Source organism: Cygnus olor, chromosome 4 (assembly GCF_009769625.2).
Source record: "Cygnus olor isolate bCygOlo1 chromosome 4, bCygOlo1.pri.v2, whole genome shotgun sequence".
NCBI lineage: Eukaryota > Metazoa > Chordata > Aves > Anseriformes > Anatidae > Cygnus > Cygnus olor.
Window position 1 is genome coordinate 29893083 of NC_049172.1, and position 21834 is coordinate 29914916.

A 21834-nucleotide genomic window follows, 5' to 3' on the forward strand; every position below is an offset into this window, starting at 1 on the left:
CCCCCATTCAACTATGATTATCAAGTTCAGAAGAATGTTAGCTAGTATTTTACAGTTTGTTAGGGAGGAAAAAAAAAATCTATCAATTAATATTCTACTATCAATTTATATTCCTGAACAGTAAAGCCACAAAACAAGAGCCTTTCTTTTTTATTTATTTATATATACTCCCACTGAAATTTGATCTTTAGATGTGATTTGACCTGGGACATCAGCAGCACTTGTCCTGACAAAATAGAATATTTTTGACCTTTAGAATTAAGATTGATTCACGCAATTTTCAAAAAGCTCCTTAACCAAAAATGGTGGTTCCAGTCAATGTTCTCAAAAATACAGCTATATTTCTTCTGCTGGGGAACCAAGTCAATAGGGAAAAAAACTGAACATTTCAAGAACTGGAGCTTAGAACAGAATCTCATATAAATTTTAATCACACAGCTAGCCACTGTCAGTTCTTGGCCTCTGCACAAAACCTAAACCTCTTATGCTAAAGATCTGTGACAAAGCATCCAAAAGCAAATTCTGCTACCCTCATGGGAGCTGTATGGTTTATTGTGTTTATGCAGTTTCCAAGCGGGTTCCCTTTCGTGCTGAAAAACAAATGAATTCAGAAGAATTGCTGAAATTCACGACCAATCTAATCAACTACTATAGAAGTCCTAGAGAGATTAGATTTCTAAAAGGAGATAACAGCATAGTTTCTGCACTACAGCTCCCAGCCACAGGGAAGTAGGCTAGGGGTAGCACTTCTGGCATATTTGAGACATTTTCATCTTTAAAACTGAAGATGAACTTCCTTTCTGTTAAACATCTGTGTTGAAAATGAAAAAAATGCGGATCACATTGGAAGACTCAGATGATGTCTAGTGAAATTTGGGACAACTACAATTTTTAGCAAAATGGGAACTTGCAAGCCATACCACATCATATATTTTAAAATACTTCAGTATCAATGCTGCTTTCAAAGTAGGGACTTCTTGCTGCACCCAGCAGACACTGCACTGAAAAGAGTTGAACAGTGACTTCCAGAAGAATGCCACTACTTGTATTTCAACCAGGAGAGCAGCTCTAAAAAATGGTTTAAGTTATGTCAAGCACCCTGGTTGTAGGGAAAATCATAAGCAAGATTAGATCTCAAATGTCCCAGTCTGACTATCACTGGCTACCGATGGTGCTTCATAAGTTTTTCTCACCCCTTTCCCTCTCGTTTGCCAGCCCCTAAACCAGACAGACAGAATCTTCCGGGTCCTGTGTTCCCCACTTACTTATCTTTGCTCCTCCCAAGGTATTCTAATTCTTGCCTTTCCTGCATGTGAACCAAGCAGCGGTTCTGTCAGGACTGATCGATGACAGAAAGGGTTGGCTCTTGAGATGGCAGAACAAGAGCTGCTCTGTTTCCAGACCTGATACCAGCAACTGTTGTTGCTCATGCTTTTAGAGGCTATGGAGATTATCCATGGCAGGACAAACAAAATAAGTCTAAAGATGGTATTATAGATCTGAAGCTCTAGCAGGTCTGTGCTAAACAATATTAGCTTCAGCTTTCCAGTGTACATAGCAGTCAGATTTTCACAGGAACAGTGAGCATTTCCCTGAAGCAAAGCCTTGCCTCTCTGCCAAACGTAAGGTCCTTTCTCCAACGTGCAGACAAACTAGCATTTCTAGTAGAAAAATACCCAAATGTAAATAAAAGTTGAAAACCAAAATTTTAATATTATTCCCCTAGCTTAAAATTTGGGAAAAAAAACACTTTTTTTTAAACTAGTGTTTTACATTTGACAAATATATACACTCGAAGTAAAGCATTACAGTGGGAAGCACAGTATAGTCTCAACAGACAGTGTGCTGCTATCAGTGTGCCAAAACTGAATACACAGGGCCTCATTCTTATCTCATGACAGTTTTAACTGGGGAAGGGACTGTTTGATTGTTGTCTTGTATTTCTTTTTTTTCCCCTAACACTGTGTAAGGGTCAATAGATTAGATTCTTAACAGTGTCGCTATTTTACAGTATCTTTATGTAAGGATAAATTATCACCAAATGTTTGCCAAGTTGTGTTAATTACTATTATGTATAGACAACAGGACTCAGTTACATGCTCAAATTTCAAGGCACAATAGAACTACATTAAATGATATTAAATAAAAATGCTAATTATTGAAAAAAGCTTTCCCTATACTTACAAGCAACTAAGTTAAGTAGTAATAACACAGCAAGGTAAATTATGGCTAATTTACCTTTCCTGAACAAGTTTGTACTTAAAGTACAATAAGAAGAAATATTTCTGTAGTTTTATCCATGCATTCTGTCACTAAAATTGCGTCTTATTCAGTTGAGTCACTTAAAAAAAAATTATTTTATTCTTAGTAGCTTATATTTTCATGCATATAACAAGCGTATAAATTTTAGGGGATTTTAACCTTATCCCTGAGGCTGGGGTCATTGAACCACTCCAACAACTTCTTCCCCACTTCCATTGGGCTAGAAAGAAAGGTCCGATACGTCAACAGGAAGTCTTCTATAAATGTTGGGTCTACCACAGAGTGTTCTTCCACCAAATGCATTGTTAACCTTTCAGCTGTTCCCTAAATTAAAAAAGAAAAAACACTTAAAAATTAAAATACATTTTCAATAAATGAAATTTTTTTTCGTGTATCATACTGAAGAATTACACTAGAAAGAACAATACTGGTATCTACTGACTGATGAGATAAGCAAAGCTTCTGTAATTAAGTTTTACAAAAATCACTTCGTTACTCACGTGCATAACTTTTTAAAGTAGAAAAACTAGAAATTTTTACTTTCAAATACATGTTATCATATATATCTCATCTAATCCTGAGCCTTATTTGCCAAGTTCAGAAGTTTATAGAATACAGACCTTTGCAAGACTCTTCCCCTTTTGCTTTTACCTTGATGACAATGTGGCCTTTTCTTGTTCCAGTGCGATCAAGCTCCCTGTGCTCCTTAACCATCACAATCTCCCCTTCCTCTTCTACCTTCTGCATGTTCTTTTCTACTTGATTGAGGATACGGCAATAATCTTGCTGGGCTATACAAACAAACTGGAAAGAATCATCACGCACCAGTATTAAAAGGTAAAGTCTTCAGGAAACCATTTAGACTTATGATGCAAGCATTCTATTAGTAGAAAAGGTAAAGAAGGTTCTCAACCTGCGGTTGGCCAAATCTGTTATTCCAGCAGTTCAGCTGGAATAAGCAGATGAATACACGGTATTTCCAATACAATCTTGTAATCAGAGGAGCCCAAGATTCATCAGAACAAAATGACTTAGCATTACCAGCCGTTTTTGCTTAGCTGCTTAGATCTCCCTGCTTAATAATATTCCTAGTACCTACACTATCCAAATATAATTAAGACCACCCACTACAACTTGGAAAAAAATACACATACACTATGAATTGCAAATACTTGAGATTAAACTGTCTCCTTAAATTAACTTGGGCCATTAACTGAATGGAAATTAGTGGGTTTTTTTGATTGACAAGCTGCAAAATCATCATGTACATACTTAGGACAAAGGTACAAGATTCCCAGAGACAGAATTTTCTTCTGCATTCTTCATAATTTATTTACAGAACTTTTCTATTTCCAGCAGCTATTAGTAGCTGAAACAGATCTCCTACTGTTTGGATTTGTTGCAGAACATTATTCTAACAAGATACGATTTATGCACTTACTGGAAGTTAGACTCCATAACACATTTTCACCGATTTCAAAGGGCATCTGATAGAAGCTAATTAGCCATCAGGACCACGAAAAACACTTAATTCACCCAGAGCTTGGCTATTGTCTTCTGGATGGGAAGAAGTAAGCAGCCACCACATATACAGATTAGGCTAGCTGTTTTATGCTATGAGAAGTGCTCCTTTACAACTGACTGTTTGTGTTATAGCAAAGGTCAAAATGTTTTTATTGAAAGGTCAGACTGGCTGAAACTAAAGCATCTTCTACTTTTCATCATGGGACAGATGTATTAGTCTAAGATTCAGTAGCTGAGTCCACTAAGGAAGAACGGCTTTTACCTGCAGAAGTAAGAGAGACTGTAATAGCTAACGGACCTTGAGATCTTACTAAAGGAAACTTTGAAGCAATGGATATATGCAGCAGGCTGCTAAGCCTTAAGTTATGCAGAAAGCACACAGACAAACCAATCCCACAAACAATACAAAACAATCCCTATCCGGATGAAGAGAATTCAATTTCCCGGCCTGTAAGTACAAACAGCAGGAACCGTATCTCCCAAGTATTTCATGGGGTTATGCATTACAGATTTTACACATGCACTCAGTTTGAAAAAAAACTGTCTGGCTATTCAGTTGTATTATTTCTATATGTACATAATTTTGCATGTGTTACAGTTGGACACTCTACCTGGCAGTCATCCACTTTGGTTCTCATCACCCCTTTCATATACTCTTTGTCCATGGTAGGGGAAACGCCAAAACTGTTTCCCATGCACAGTATCTCTGTTCTTCCATCAGGATACGTCACTTCCACAGAGCCATTCAAAATGACTGACCAGGAATCCAGCTACAAATTAAATGTTGCAGGATACATGAAGACAAAATCATTTAACTTTGTAATATCATGCTATACAGATACAATCCCCACTTCTTCCCCCCCCCAAAGGAAAGGAGTTATTTTTTGGCACCTATTAAAAAAATGTATACACTAGATTTTGAACCGTTGAAATAAATTTCCCAAATCAACTCCAATAGACAGGAAGTATGTATGTTATGAAGATTATTTTCTTATGCTTTTACTGAATAAGAAATGTTGTGCAAGGGCTTAAACAAAAGCTTTCAACGGAAGAACAAGATGACACTTAATTTTGACACTTAATTTACCTGCTCAAAGTTACTTTTTTTTTTTAAAGCAAAAAAAAAAAACAGGACCATAACACTGTGGACTCTGGGATGTCTGGTATAACAGGAGAGTCAGAAGTAACTTCTACTGACCTCTTCTCCGTCGTTCAGTACAATAGTTCCTGCTCTCTCCACAACTGCAAACACCATTACAGCACAGAGCTCTCTCCTCACTGACATTGTCATGTTGGCAAAAGCAGGCAATTGATGCATGAATTCCAGTAGTTGTTCTGAAGGAGAAAAAGCCCACTGAGTCGTGCATGTCAAAACAACAAAGCACAGCAAAGACAGTTCTTCAGAAAGATGCCTAAGGCTACTTAAGCTAAAACGCAGCACAATCGTTTCTGTATACTAATAAATCTTGTACAGTGGCCTGTTGTAATTACTGGGTATTTTGTAGGCACAGACTGGCTGGTCATACCATCAATAGAAACCCTGCAAAGTAAAAGTCAGCATAATAGAAGAATTGTAATTTAATCAAGAGCTCTGAACACAGCCAATGAAACTATAATTCTCCATCCAGCCAGAGCAATAACTCCATTACAACTACGATAGGCCTATATAAAACACAGTAAGACATTAAGGAGGGAAATTTCTCAAAATTGAGCAACATCTTTGGTAAACCCATCCATTCCATGTCCAGTCTAGGCATGTTAACAACAAAAGAGTTGTCATCTGGTGCATTTACAAAGATCCCCTAGGATGGGCCAGGCAGAATAGGATTACTGTCTTACAGGTGACTACTGCTGTTCTGGCTTCCGTATGTACTGGAGTTGCACTTATACTCAACTATGAGCTTCTCCCATATTTTGATGTTTTATATAGTCCATAGCTACACAGAGCTCATTTGTTCTCAATAGTCGTGCTAAGGAATTATATGCCCTAGAGGTTAGACGTTTTTTGCATTTGTTTTCATCAAAACCTACTAGAAATAGTCAATATAACTCAATCTTTTTCCTAAAATTTTATTTATGCAGAATCACAGAATGGTTGAGACTGGAAGGGACCACTGAAGGTCATCATGTTCAACCCTGCTCAAGCAGGGACACCCTAAGCAGGTTGCCCAGGATCATGTCCAGGCGGCTTTTGAAGATCTCCAAGGAGGAGACTCAACAGCCTCTCTGGGCAGTGTTTGCCAGTGCTCCATCACCTGAAGCACAGTTCAGAAGTGTTTCCTGATGTTCAGAGGCAACCTCTTCTGTTTCAGTGTGCACAATGCCTTTTGTCCTGTTGCTTGGTACCACTGAGAAGAGCCTGGCTCCATTGTCTTTACACCCTCCCTTCAAGTATTTGCACACATGGATGAGATTCCCCTTGAGCCTTCTTTTCTCTAGGCTGAACTGTCCCAACTCTCACAGTTTTTACTCATACGAGAGATGCTCCAGTCCCTTCATCGTGTCATAATCAACAAATCATCATTTAGGTATACTTTGATGAACAGAAAAAAGAACAAAAAACAAAACAATCACACACAAAAAACCACCTGTGACAGTGAAACAGATTAGATTAGAAATGGTAATTATTACAATTCTAATTCTAGCTTTGCTTTCTATGTATTAGTCTGTACATTAACATAGCAAATTAGTTTTAGTAGATTTATATTTATGTAAAGGTCTTATGGCTCCACTATTCATTACAAATGTAAAAAACCAACGCAACTTAAAACAAAAAAACTTAGTAAGAATCCAGTGATGACACGAACATAAATTTTGTCAAATTTCTAACAATTTCCAGTAAGCAACAATGCTTACTTCATAAACCAGTCTTGATATCAATTAGAAGTTGAGTGTTGAAACCTAAAAGGTCAGCACTGATAGCTTTCCACCATATCTTGTGCATTTTCCGGTTCTTTGGCTGTACTCATTCATTGGCCTTTAGAGATCAGCTTACAGAATACACACTAAACTTACCAACTACAAAAGCCAACAACCAAAATAAAACCCCAAGCTCAAAAAATACATTTTTTGGTGAAGGAGAACAAGTTTGATGGCATTTTGCTACTTTGCAATACTTACCAATATCATCATCTGTCCTGTCTATTGGGTCTTTCTCTAAGCAATCTCTAACAATATCTCTACTCATTAAAGGATCGGATGCTCTTTCAATGTCTTCTTCATCATCATCATCCTCAGAATCCACTGCTGTCTCTGGCAACCCACTGAGATCCATATCACCAGCTTCACTTTCTGTAGCCTAAATTAATGCATATAAACAAAAAAATAAGTGTTCAAATGTGTTCTTCACTGCTCTAGATTCCTATTTAATATACAGAAAAATTCTACCTAATCTGTCAAATGAATTTGTGTTGCTTTTTTCTTCACATTTTTTTTTTTAAAACAACAAACCATTTACCAACACCAAAACAACGTTAAACAGGGCTTTTAACATGTTTCAATCAGCCATACATAAACAGGATTCATCGTAAATTATTTAATTAGCAGGTCTTGGGGGAATTGTAGGCAGTTTATTCCAATAAATTACTCCTTGAAATAGATCACTTATTTTAAACAAACAATTTAAAACATATTCTGTTCCCATCCCAACATTACATTTTCAGACATTTATGAATGCAATATTATCTTACGTAGGCAGTCTGGGGAAGTAAGCACTGCGTCAAAATGCTTCAAAAATTTTGTTCTCTCAGTAACCTAAAACTGCCGGTTGTTATTTGTTTTAAAAAGATGAAAACCTAGTCCACACATAGCCTAAGGTCATTAGGACAGCACCTAAAGGTAAATACATTTTAATGATACTGTTTCAAGACTGAACATTTAGTAAATCCTACAAACACTTGTCTGTCATGGCTGATGAAGTTGCTCTTTCTCAGAACCTGATTTAATGCCACAGCAGCTGCCAAGGCTCAGCTATCACAATCTTTAAGGAAATGCAAGATTTTAATGAAAGTTTTACAACATGGCTTGACAAATCAAGTTTCTCAGATGTTATATGAATGCAAACAATGCAGTCATGTCTACTTTAAAAATCCTGCATGGGACAAACACAGCAACCAAAGCCTGTTTGATCGATCTGACTCCCATAAATTGGTTTAAAAAAATAGGTCACCTTCCAAACACAGAGAAGGTAAGACAAATTATGTTTGTATTTTTATAGAATGATCTTCCCTACTTCTGCCTGACTAGATGTGGCTGACATCTGTTACTTTAATGCCATCATACACAGCCACCTTATGAATGGCAGCATACAGCTGGAGATGGATCAGGTCAGCTAGTAACATTCCTAAACACTTCCCCTACAGCACCACAGAAGCTTTGTAATGGGGTCCTGTTAGCATGAAAAGCATCGTACCGGCACCTACACGATATTCAAATTATTTTCACTTTGTTTTTAAAAGAAAAAAGTGCCAAGCATTTCCTAAACAGGGGAGAGAAGGCTGTTACTGCCACACAAACAAATCACAAAAAATGAATACTGCTAGCAGTATTTTCATTAGTGGTCTTGCTGTGTTTAACATGCATATTCCCTATGATATATTTGAAACAATTGCTCTAACTACTCGTACAAAATAGCTTTCATCAAATGAGACTGGTGGAAAAATTAGTGATGAGTCAGTAGACACATGGCTTATGACACTGTTCTGGCAGAATCATGAGTCTCCAACTGTGACAATTCCAGCGACTGTGTGACTAATTCATCAGTCCCTTCTGCAAACCTTCCTGTTATTAACGAGTGCCCCTCCTACCCGCCCAGCAGAAGCCTTCTCAAAAGCCTGTTGGTAAGCTAAATACACAATTAAACTTAGTCACACAATGCCAACGTAGAAGAGATACTTTGGAACCCAAGAAAATTCCACATACTGTGCAAAAAAAAAAAAACAACTGTTTTGTTTAAAAAATTATTTGACTGTCCACTTTTAGTTTATTGCTTTAAGACAGAAGCCCTATCAAAAAAATGACACCATTTAAAAAATAATTCCCACATAAATTAAACACAATTTTGTGTTGTGTTCAGAAAATACCTTAAACATTGCAGCTAGAAGCTACAAGTATTTCCTGAGGGACAATCACTGTTTACAGAGCTAGTTAGATCTTTTTGGCAACCAATGGCATTGATAGGTACAGGAATAGTTGCTTACTAGTTATCCAAAAAAAACCAAACAACTGCAACACAAACTCAGAATTGAATGCAGTAATCCACAGAGCAGTAGTAACATTTACTAACTTTGGACACCTTTATCTTACAAGAAAAAAAAAAATGTATTTCAAGCAACACGCAGTTATCATGCAGAAGTTAGCAAAAGAATATGTAACCTTTCCATGTAGGCAACACACATTTTTAGTAAGAAAGAATAAAGCAACTCATCTGACGAAGACACCTCAGTTTATGAATGCAAAAAGCATTGCACAAGTTTTGCTACATTGTGAAGAATAATTGGATATGCCTTCACATTAGAAATGCACACTAATTTATCTACAGGAACACTGCAAATGGCTTGGTTCTTTAGGCTTAATAGCATTAAATATGACATGAAGTTTTCAGGGTCCTCTTGCTGACACATTAAACTTCATTCCAACCTACGTCCACTTCTGTACTCCACCATGGGTTAGAAAAATCAAGCACATCTGCACAGGAACCCTTAGTTATGGCAACAATAGCCATGCATTTGTGTAAGACTAAAGGAAAAATCCTGATTAGCTCCTTTGAGGATAGGGGCGTCTTTGTAAGCTTCAGCAGTAGAAAACCCAAAACACAGGATGAAAACCCTACAGGATTTGTCCATGGTCAATTACGAGGCTTAAAGATTTCCAGTGAATGTTTATCAAGGAAGAAATACACCTCAGAAATGAGTGCTTTCTTAAGTACATGCTGTGTTTGTTTCTTGGGTAATAAGTTAATATTAGGTTTACTTACATGCAATCTTTTTGGATTTATATGTGAAAAGGGCTGGTTGCAGCTTAAACTACAAAACACTGTCTCTCCAAAATCTAAATACCAGTCGCGATGAAAATTTTCCTTCACAGTTGAAAAGATGCCATGAGAAATTTGCTGAAGCTTCAAATGAATCGCGTGACAGTGACAGCCTAGGATTTTATTTGTCACATTACCAACAAGAAAGTCAGGAGACTGAGTGACATGTTCATTGAGGTGAAGAGTTAGTTCACATTCACAATCTAAGGAGACCTCCCCATTTTTAAGCAGTGTCTGTAAGACTAATACTGAAGCAATATAAAAATGGTTGCTCCAATTGCTAACTGCCTCCAAGACCAAAATTGCTAAATTTGAGGGGTAACAGCTAATTAAATAAATACAATGAAACAAGTATCAAAAGACGGAAAATAAAGGAGCGCTGAGTAAGTTTTTCCTCGGTTAGCCATTAGGTCTGATTCTCAAGGGAAAAAAAATCATAATAAAAAAAAAAAGCAACTATTATTTTCATTAGGTCACATCCTGTCATCGGTGACCAGGGAGCAGAGACCAGAGCTGCAGAGCACAGGGAGGCCACCTCTCGGCCGCCTCCTCTCCAGATGAGAGGACCCAAGTGCCCTCAGCCTCTCCCCACAGGACATGCCCTCCAGCCCTTTCGTCTGCTTTATTGCCCCAATCTGGACGCTTTCAAGGACCTTAACACTTTTTTTATATAGTGGAGCCCAGAATGACACACAGAATTCAAGGCGAGTCTGTACCAATGCTAAATACAGTGGGAGAATCGCCTCTTCTGACCACCTGGCTACACTGTTTAATGCACCCCCAAAGTGGGAAGACCTGGAGAACTGCCTACCAGGATGGCTTTGTTTGGGGTGGTCATTAGTGTTTTCTTTTCTACACTGGTTTGGGGTGAAAGCTCCCAAATGATCTTGACAACATAGAAGGGGGGGGAAGGAAAATAAAAGAGAGAGAATTAACCACATTAAAATACTAGGAAATCAGTAGTTAAACAGAATTTTTAAAATACTTTTTCAACACCTTAGGAAACATTTTGAGGAAGAAATACATCCATTCTGAAGACTAAATGTCCCTCTGTGACTAACACCACCACCTAAAAACCACAGAATCTCCAAGTATGCAAGAGAAAAATACTGGAAAAAAAAATTCAAGACACTTCTTGTGCAGATCAGAAATAGGTTCATCTGTGTCTGATGCAGCTCTTCAAGCTAGTAAATAGAACTGCCAAGCCATCTCAAAAAAATCCACCTTTTTAAAGTTATCACTGTGGTTGAAGGGCTATAAAAAAACTGAAAAGGGGAGGTTAAGAATATATATCAGCAAAAATCTTCTGGTTTTATTTCTTAATTTATAAGCTGATATTGATAGAAAACACCAAGAAAGCTGGCACTGCACCTTCAGTGAAATCATTCACAGAAATCCCACTAGTTTGAAAGATTTTCTCCTGTCGGTATATAGGCACACTGCACCCAGCTTTTCCACAGAGAGAAATCACAGCTCGGGTTTTGTTTTACATTAGCTTTCAACTCACTGGGTAAAAGGTTACCATATCAATAAATTGCTATCGAATTCAAGCCATGTAACTAATTATAATATGTATCTGTTTGTCATGTAATTATGATAATATATGTTACATTCAATTACAACTATTGCAGACAAATCTCACACAAATTTAAGGTTGTCAGATTATTTTTTTAAACTGTACTGCGAAGAGTGTGAATGCCCATGAAACCTCTAGAAGACGGACCTTTCTTCAAAGAGTTCTCCTATCAGGCCCGTGAGAAAAAAGCTGACATCTTGAAAATTTCCCAGCGCTACCCGCATCCTGGGAGGGTCACTGAAAGGATGTTACCCAGTTCCTTTACTGCTGGGAGCGTCTGGGGCAGACACGGGCGGGCACATAGGGCTGCCAGGAAGCCACCAGTCTGAGGACAGGATAAGGCAAAGAAAGGCTGGCAAAGGAAGGAGCTCAGGCAACACAATGCCTTCCCAAGAGAGGGAGGAGGGATAACACGCATTCACAGGCTTAAATCTCCCCACTCTCAAACCGGGCTCATCAGCTGGTAATAAACATGTCAGGGATAGGAAGCGTTCAGGAGCGTATAGGAAGAGGTATGTAACGGAACATGAGAAGCAACAGTGAACGACTTGCTTTGCCAAGTCAACACAAGGCAGGACCAAAGTATTGTTCTTGGCAGATACCAGCCCGCACGCAAGCTAACACTCAGCATCCCCTTCCTCTCCAGCCCCGTTACACAGTTAGCCAACGGTGAACTTATTTCCTAAAATAAAAGTTCTAACATTAACAACTATACTGATGGGCACCTGACATTTATTTTTAGACTTGGGTGGATAACGACAAAGGATTATTTATTTTATTGTGGTAAATAATTCTTAGCCTAAAAGAAGTTCTTTCATGTGCAACATTTGACAAATTTAGTTACAGCATTAATATTTAAAAGGAAATATTCTCAGCTCAATGCTGAAAGCATCTGAAGATTCAGCTTCATGATTTATTCAAAAAATCTGAAAAGGCCATGAACATATTTTTACTGCAAACAGCTGCTCTTAAGGCTACAGGACTAAAACTTACTAGGATGCATAACATGACATATCATTAACTCTGACATTGACAGTAAAGATCCAGTTAATAGTGTAATTTAAGAAAACTTTTTTTTTTTTTTAATCAATCAAAAGGTAAGTTGGCAATCTTTCTGAATCATTCCTTTCCACTTAGACATAATGAACATAAGTCCATTCTGCTGAGTGGAAAGATGCCTTTAAATATGGAACAGAATTATAGCAATGATGATACTGAGCTTTGCCTAAGATCTATTAAAATTTAAGCAAAAAATAATGTAGATGACTTGGTTATGGTTTATCATTTTTGAATAAACACTTTGGGGAGAATTAAAAGGCAAATAATTGTGAAAAGACTGATCCAATCTTTTTAAAAAGTATTTGTGATTACTTAATCCCAGACTTGATCTAGAGTATTCAGATTACTGCTGTTTATCTTGTTGTCGCCTTTTTTTTTTTTTTGCAGTACTTTAGCCTAACTTAACATTCCTACATTATATTCTTTTACAACTGAAACTGAAGTAAGAAATTAATGGTTTGTGACAATATGAGAAATTATTAAAAATGACAGCACTTGGTACCACGAAGTTAATTTCAAGACTTCAGGATTCCCAACTTTATCTATTCCTACAACTGGATTCATCAATTCAGGTGTGCTTTTGTTTTTTAAATAAAAACTTCAAGTATGTTCTAAAACAAAGCATTCTGCAATAAATGCTTACAATACTTTATGTCTCTAAGGACACAAGTTATTTTAGTAATTACACTGACATTGTGCAGTTACACAGATCTTAATACACCTGTGCCAATAATTCTTTAAATGAGCAATTAACTGCAGATTAATTGAAGAAAGCAAAGTATTTTTTAAAGCATGTGACACAGTATCCTCATTTTTTTTAATTAGACAAAAATTAAATTTTAAATATTAAAGTAAATATATTAAAGTAAATATTCCCCATGTAAATACTTCACAAAAATCACTAACTCTCTCTAAACACCAACCATACTGTTGATTTCATTACTGAAAAAAAAATTACTACAGGAGACATACACCAGATTGGTGACTCAAGAAGTATTTCTCTAAAGCTTCCCTATTGTATTTTTAATTTCCCAGGAACTCAGTGATCCTTCTCACAGTTATAAGGGTTTTCTTCCAAAACTTTTACAAGAAGTTTCAGCAACTTATCTAGAGATGAACTGTATGACTATAACCATCTAAATGCCACCTACAAGTGTCTCTCTAGAGGTACTTGGTATTTTTATGCTTAAGGATAAAATCTTTAGAATAAAAGGTATGAAAATCTATAGAAGACAAAGAACAAAGCTGATTTTACCTCTTCTTCACCCTCACAGTATAAACATAAATCCTATCTCAAAGTAATCTTCTCTTCAGAAGAAATTTTGAGAAATATACTTGACTGACATATGCTCTGCCTAAAGTGTTCAGTTACTTTGACATATTTTTCACAAAAATAAGTCTTTGCATTATTGCAATTATTATCTAAACTGAACAGAGACTTTTTTTTAAGCCTACCTCCTACTACAGGAAAGTCTCCAAGCTTGTTCCCCTAAAACAGACTAAATGTTACAAATATGTTCACAACTTAAGTTGTATGTATTTGTGCAGATAATGCTTTTCCCATTATTTAAATGGACGTCTGTATTTTTAAAAGCATCCAAACCAAAAATTATTCCTTTTCTAGTAAATAAAACTTCAAGTAGAATTGTTCCTGTTAAATTTTTTCAAAATCCTTTTGAGAGAAGAATGTTATTCTGAAAAAGTGAATCAAATCTAATTTAAATAAATTGCTAGTTTCCTATCAGAGGACATTGCAAGAACTGAAAATATCAAGAGGAAGATATAGACTTCCTCATATTATTATTTTTATATTTTTTAAATATATTTAAAACAAGTACATACACCTCAAATGTTCTAGGCACCCTTGGGATGTGTTTCACAGCAAGCTCTGCTCCAAATGAAGAGCACAGAACTTTGCAACAAGAAGCCCCCCAGCCGTGTGATAGCTTCAGAAATCTCACCAGTTCAAGCCCCACCATGTTTCCCAGGTAGCCAGGAGAAAAAGCACTACCAAGAGGCTAGTACCAGCTTTCTACAGGGTGGAGAAATCAGAATATATCCCTGAAGTCAGGCCAGCACAGGCTGCTCACTGAGTATTTTTTCTTCCAGCTACTGGATGTATGCCAGATTTGGAAGCCAATACATCTCAGAACTATAAAATACAGCACCAAGAAAAAAAAAAAAACCCCATTTGACAAAGTTCTAAATCTATACCTTTGAAAATCTCATCTCACTTTTTATCAGAATGCCCAGCTCAGGTCACTTCTTGTCAACAGATCTCAAAGTGTTCTCAAAATAGCAGTAAACATCATAGCTGTTTCTTTGCAAATGGCAAAGCAGTCACTCAGAAAGGTGAGGTGAGATGCTGGAGTCAGGGAACAAAGTCCCTTTGCCTCCTAAGTTAGCTTTACTGAAGAGTCACAGTGGCTTTCCACGCTGAAATTCAGGACATTTTCTCTCCAAAAAGCCTCAAAATACAAACAAAATTCATGAAGTAGAAACCTGAAACGTTGCAAAAACACTGCACCTCTGCACTGCTGACTTGGATGTGACAGACTAAGGAAACATATGTCATGTTACTGCACTGCAGATTACCTGCTGAGTTTTCAAACATGAGATCTAGTAAGAAGCAGATGCAACCCTGAAATTATCCTGATTCTAGCAAAAATTAGTTTTTTGAAATCTATGGATCACTTCTTCAGACAAGAAGTGACAATACAGGATAACACGGGTGTTCAGCTATTAACATCTGAACTGTTTGAAACGGCACCTCCCATCAGCATCCCTTCCAGTCTTACCTGGTAGATATCAGAAAGGCTGCTGCTTCCTGAATCACTAGTGATGCTACATCCTGAGTGACTAGATGAAACGTGGGTCACCTGTGGGTGGAGACTGTCAGTAAGGTGCAGCTTTGTGAAATCTGCAGGAAGCTATAGGTGGAGCAGAAAAAGCATCATTACAATTTGAGGTAGATACAGAGCAAAATGAATTTAAATCATGTATGTCACACTTTACTTTCTGCCAGCACCAACTACATCAAGAAAACCATTGGGGTTTGAGCACGCAGCATGAAAGTTTGAGTTTTCCAATTTTTTAGATTGGTGCAGAAGTCAGCAATATACCACCAAGTGCTGCAAATATAAGAAGAGATGCAAAAAAAATAAAAAAATCTGAGAACAAACACCAATGAAGCGATAACCCTTATGCCAAATTCTTTAGTATCTTACTGCACAGTTTGGGTAGAATTAAACTTCATATGAATATTGTGCTGCCCTCAGTATCAATGGTTTCCTGTAGAGTAGGATCAACAGTGAGTAAAGTCACATAGTTACAACAAACGCTGGTCTGCGTTTGGCTAACTCTTTTGCTTCTGAAGTCAACAGGGTACTTTACAGACAAGTAAAACCCAAGGCACTGAACTATCCATTATACTTGGAGCCAAATAACATGATGGTAAATAGGAAATGTGGGAAAACCGACACAACCGCAATGAGCTGGAATCCTGAAATGAGTTTGCTCACGTGCTTCACTGAAGAATGAAACAAGACAGGACATTTGATCTTTTAACAATCATCCACCAAACATTTGTGACATATATTTTACTATTGCTTTACGCACACAGGTCCCATGAAAATCTGTAAGAACTGTCAACATTGCCAGGCTGTAGACAGTGAACTTTGATAAAGGAAAGTATTTGCCGTCTGAAGCAATATTTAAATGCTATTTCAGGGGCAAAATACTCGTCTCCTCAAAAAGCTTGCATCCCACCACTAGCTATTATATATAAAAGTATGTTAAAGTATCGATTTTGGTATGCAATAAATACTTCAATAGTTGAAAAACTTTGTTCATTAATTTCTTTTTGCTCCAACTCAGACAAGGCAGATACAAACACACCTCAATAGAGAGTAAGAAGAATGCCATGTGCAGGGTGTCCACCCATGTCAGTTGTTAACAGTACCCCGGTGCTACTACCTTCTGCCCCGGTGGAAATGAAAATAAGAACTCATTCAGCATTAAGACAGAATAGGTCAATCGGGATAAATTTTTAGACAAAAAGCCTGCTGAAGTCACAAACGCAACCGTGCTTGAGAAAATGACCAGCTCTACACAGATGTACTGAATGATTTTGCTGCCGCTTGCCTGGCTTAAAGCTGCGTATGGTACCTGCCCTGGAAGAACCCTGACTTCAGCATTTGTGGCGAAAGCACGGCCAACTGGAAACCTCAGTCGTATTTAGGCTGACTGGCATTTCCTATTCCAATACACCTAAAAAGGGTTTCTTCCTTACTGCAGTATGACTACAGAATTGACAGCAAAAACGGCTACGCTTTGAAAAATTCTTACTATTTTACCTGCAAGAGGAACTAAAACCAAGAACCAGACATTAATAACCCTAAAAAGCTTCAGCCAGCCCAGAGCTAGATTTGATCTTCATATACCAATCAACAACAAAAGGGCAATTAACAAAAGCAATACTCTAATATATGTATAAAGCCATTGATGCTGCCTCCAGAAAAATCTAATTATGTTCACCAGTGTTGTTGACATACCAAAAGGGGAAAATATAGGATGAAAAAATGCATTAGTTACAATATCTGTTGACCCTGCTACTTCCCTTTTCAATCTTTAAGTTTCCACCAGCACAAAACAGCAGAGTATTTAGTATAATTGCCTGGATATCAGTAATTTTTGATTAGGATTCAAACCATTCTACAAATAAGTATATGTCCCATAGACAGAATGCACAGGAAGTAAGTCATCGCAGCTTTTGTAAGATGTTGATGAAAACTCCATTTACTTCTGAAAGTACAGTCTCCTAGAATTAAAGTAGTCCAGGGTTATTTCCGAGTAGAAATCCTATATATTATTTTAACATGCAGACACAAGTCACCTATGATTTGCATGCCTAATGATAACTCACAGAGCAGATACTGCCTAATATTCTGAAAGCTTTGTATTTTATCAAGTAGTAGCTATTTCAGTCACAAATAAACATCACCTCCAAAGGGAGATGCATGTCTACAGTCCTGAGCCCAGCCAAACATGTTCATTTTTCATAGTGCCTTTCAAATATCTCCAAGCCACTAACAATTGCATTTATTTTTAATCAATGCAATAACAATTCTTTAGAGCCTTACATCAAAGCAAACCCAGTTAGTATATGAAAAAAATGAAATCAAGCTTCGTTTAATATAACGGCGGCACTTAGTGTTTTAAATGAACAGCAAGGATTTATGTTTTGCTCCTACACGGGCAATTGGCAGAGGCTGGAGTTTCCACTGCAAGTGATAATATACAAGGCAAATAAATGCAAGCCTTCTGATTTTTTTTATTTTTTTTTTTTGGCTGTAGACAATCAGCTGAATGTCTGGTGACTACCGGTTTCAGAATAGCTCCTAAAGTCAAAGCCATGCTGCATGTGATGGGCTTGCCAAGCGGTGACAGCAGCAGATCAGAAGCAGGCATTTTACTTAGGGCAACCCAGCCAGTCACTTTGATCTTAATCAAATGGGACTATTCACAAGCAGGAAGCACATGCTCACATCTTTGCAGAATACTACGTCTCTGTGCTATATGCCCGAAAGCGACATCCAACTCAACTGCCCTATCCTCAAATAAGTTAAGGTGAGAAGCTGTGAGACAAGAAATAAAACACAGTCGAAACCTGAAACATCTAAATAGTGAGCTCAAGGAGCGTGTGAGAAATGCATGCATTTCTGTCTTGGCCGCATCCTGCTATTCAAAGTATTTAATGCACGCCATGGGAAAGAAGCAAAACACTGATGATAATGACAAAAGCAGGCATCTAAATCTTCTACATAAGAGGCCACCCCTTTCCCTTGTGGAGGGCAATGTCAGGTAAACAGCTTCCAGCAAGCCGTGCAAGAATGAAATGCAGCTTTCAACAGCTTGAGCAGTGCCAGCAACCTGCACAAGGCTGTCTGGCTCAGACCGGGGTATTTGCACCTCATTTCTTATGTGCAGTGCGAAAGAGTACTGTTTGAAAACAACATCATGAAGCTCTGCTGTACATCCAGTGAAGAACTGGCTAGGAACATCAGTCTGTGCTTTTGGAAGACATGACACCTAACTTCACTATTATAGATCTATTTTCTGTGCTACCGAACATCACTTCATTGTGAAATTTGAGCACTCAGTGCTTGCATTCATCTCTCATTCCATTCAACAGTTTAAGACTGCCGTCAGCATTTAGTATCCCAGAAGAATAAAGGTTTTCTTGTAATGTTTTAAAGTGCATAAAGGCTAGATATAATATGTGCCTTATCCTCCAGATCACACGGTAATATCAGAAAATGTAAGGGCATACCGCTTGCCTCGGAGCATCAGCTGGGACAGACTGCAGACACCACCGATGGCATCAGAACCAAAGAGCCAACTTTATCTTCTTCTGCTTTTTTATGACATGACGGCTAGTTTTAAGGAGTCCTTCAGAGTAATAAGGGGAAAACACAACTTGCATATTTTACGTGAAGAGCACTGTGACACCACCAAACACTAAACTACAGCTTTGCCAAAGTCAGCAATGTAGAGCATTTCTTAACTTTGTTATTAAACACTCGTAGTCACAGCATCGGAATGACCTAGCAGATGGAGTAAAAACATGGCAGGGTAATTTAGAAAAATAAACGCATGATTCATTCTTCAGTAAATGTAACTGTAAAGTGTATTACATGGACACCATATTAAATAATTGAGAGTCATTAAAAGGACCAGATAACTGCCCTGATAACCTATTTCAAGGACAAACTAGGTAAGTGAAAAACATTAAGGCTACATATGCCAAGACCTAAAAAGGTATAACATAACAGGGGAAATAAATTTTTAGAACAGAGCATGAATCGATAAAATAGTTAACACCAAAGATCTAATCTTAATTTGGGAGAGGTCAAAACAGTATTTCGTGTGTGTACTTGTAGCTCTTGACAAGTGTGCCCGTATACACGTACACGTTTAAACAGTTTATACACATGTAGAGGAAACTGGAGGAAAACCTGTGCATCCGGAAATTCCAAGCATTTACTTCTTGGAAGTCACAAATATAAACTTGAACCGTTACGCGAAACTTTCTTAAGTGCACAGAAGTACCTCCGCTTTGAAATGTACCACACCTTATACTATATCATATCTTCCTATATTAAAAGCAGCATTTTATTACTTCCACCCTCAAAGTGAGTCACCATTTTATGCATGCAAAGCTAACAATTATTTTGCTCTGAATATCTTCCTCCTATTTTAAGAGCATCATGATTTTCTCCTACTCTCCGGCGCGCCTTTCTGTATGACAGGAGGCGGTGACTACATGCCACCATGGGGACCGTGCTGGGCTCATCCTCTTTCTCAGAGTATCACTTGAGCTCCTCTGCATTCTGTCCAACTTCTACTCAGGACGTCATTAGGCTTGCCCCACTAAAGCAGGATGTTAGAAAATGAATATATTCTCAGAATATTTACTAGGGAATTGTTGTGGTTTAGCCCGGCTGGCAGTCAAACACCACACAGCCGTTCGCTCACCCTCCCCCCTCCCTCTCCGGGATGGGGGAGAGAAACGGGAAAGTGAAGCCTGTGAGTTGAGATAAAGACAGTTTATTAAGACAGGGAAAAGAATAACAACAACAATAATAATAATAATAGTATTAATAGTAATAATGTGTACGAAATAAGTGATGCACAATGCAATTGCTCACCACCCGTTGACCGATGCCCAGCCTATCCCCGAGCAGCCGGCCACACCTCCACCCCGGCTAGCCACCCCTATATATTGTTCAGCATGACGTCAGATGGTATGGAATACCCCTTTGGCCAGTTTGGGTCAGCTGTCCTGGGTCTGTCCCCTCCCAGCTTCTGCTGCATCCCTAGCCTGCTCGCTAGCAGGACAGAGAGAGGCTGAAAAGTCCTTGGCTTGGTGTAAGCACTGCTCTACAACAATTAAAACATCAGCATGTTATCAGCGCTGTTCTCATCCTAATCCAAAACATAGCACCCTGCCAGCTACTAGGAGGAAAATTAACTCTGTCCTAACTGAAACCAGGACAGATATCCACCCCTTATTCCATACCATTTATGTCATGCTCAGGTTACACTCTTTCCAATACTTTCTAATTAATCACCATTTTCATCTATGATATATAGCAACCATGGTAGCGGTGACATACAGTGTTATATGATGATTAACATATTATAATTCAACTCATGGGCTATTCTCACCCAGTATTAGGTCCCCTTGAGGTACACACCGGACCTCCCCATTCTCTTGCATTACCCACCAAGTGCATCCAGGTCCCCGAGCAAAAGCAATCCCACGAATGGGCTTGCCTTTTCCTGAGGCGGGAGTAGCCCAGACTGTCTTACCCAGCATGTTTCTTACGTGCACTACAGGAACTTTATCCCCTTCTACAGTGCGTAACAGGTTTGATTGGGCAGGTCCAGCTCGGTTGGCAGATCCTCTAGTATTGACTAACCAGGTGGCCTTTGCCAGATGTGTTTCCCAATTTTTGAATGTCCCAGCACCCATTGCTTTCAGTGTAGTCTTTAACAGTCCATTGTATCGTTCAACTTTCCCGGAGGCTGGTGCATGATAAGGGATGTGATACACCCACTCAATACCATGTTCTTTGGCCCAAGTGTCTATAAGGTTGTTTCGGAAATGAGTCCCATTGTCTGACTCAATTCTTTCTGGGGTGCCATGTCGCCATAGGACTTGCTTTTCAAGGCCCAGGATAGTGTTCTGGGCGGTGGCATGGGGCACAGGATATGTTTCCAGCCATCCGGTGGTTGCTTCCACCATTGTAAGTACGTGGCGCTTGCCGTTGCGGGTTTGGGGGAGTGTGATGTAATCAATCTGCCAGGCCTCTCCATATTTGTATTTCAGCCATCGTCCTCCATACCAGAGAGGCTTTGACCGTTTGGCTTGTTTAATTGCAGCACATGTTTCACAATCATGAATAACCTGTGCTATAGTGTCCATGGTCAGGTCCACCCCTCGGTCACGAGCCCATCTGTATGTTGCATCTCTACCTTGATGGCCTGAGGTGTCATGGGCCCATCGGGCTATAAATAATTCACCTTTATGTTGCCAGTCCAGGTCCACCTGAGCCACTTCAATCTTAGCAGCCTGATCCACCTGCTGGTTGTTTTGATGTTCTTCAGTAGCCCGATTCTTGGGCACATGAGCATCTACATGGCGTACCTTTACAACCAGGTTCTCTACCCGGGCAGCAATATCTTGCCACAATGCAGCAGCCCAGATGGGTTTGCCCCGGCGTTCCCAGTTGTTCTGCTTCCATTGTTGTAGCCACCCCCACAGGGCATTTGCTACCATCCATGAATCAGTATAGAGATAGAGAACTGGCCACTTTTC

General features: G+C 38.5%; 1 protein-coding gene across 8 annotated transcripts in view; it reads right to left on the reverse strand.

Annotated features, from left to right (window-relative positions):
- RAPGEF2 (Rap guanine nucleotide exchange factor 2) overlaps nt 1–21834 on the reverse strand; it is a 190790-nt gene that overhangs the window by 30837 nt on the left and 138119 nt on the right. For 6 of the 8 annotated variants that reach the window (XM_040554943.1, XM_040554941.1, XM_040554944.1 and 3 more), the window contains 6 exons: nt 15251–15382; nt 6907–7084; nt 4985–5121; nt 4398–4556; nt 2914–3066; nt 2422–2586 (listed from right to left, as the gene is read on the reverse strand). In XM_040554943.1, coding sequence (XP_040410877.1) covers nt 2422–2586; nt 2914–3066; nt 4398–4556; nt 4985–5121; nt 6907–7084; nt 15251–15382 — 924 coding nt within the window. The remainder of the gene's footprint in view (nt 1–2421; nt 2587–2913; nt 3067–4397; nt 4557–4984; nt 5122–6906; nt 7085–15250; nt 15383–21834) is intronic. The other 2 variants (XM_040554946.1, XM_040554945.1) reach the window with 1 other exon arrangement.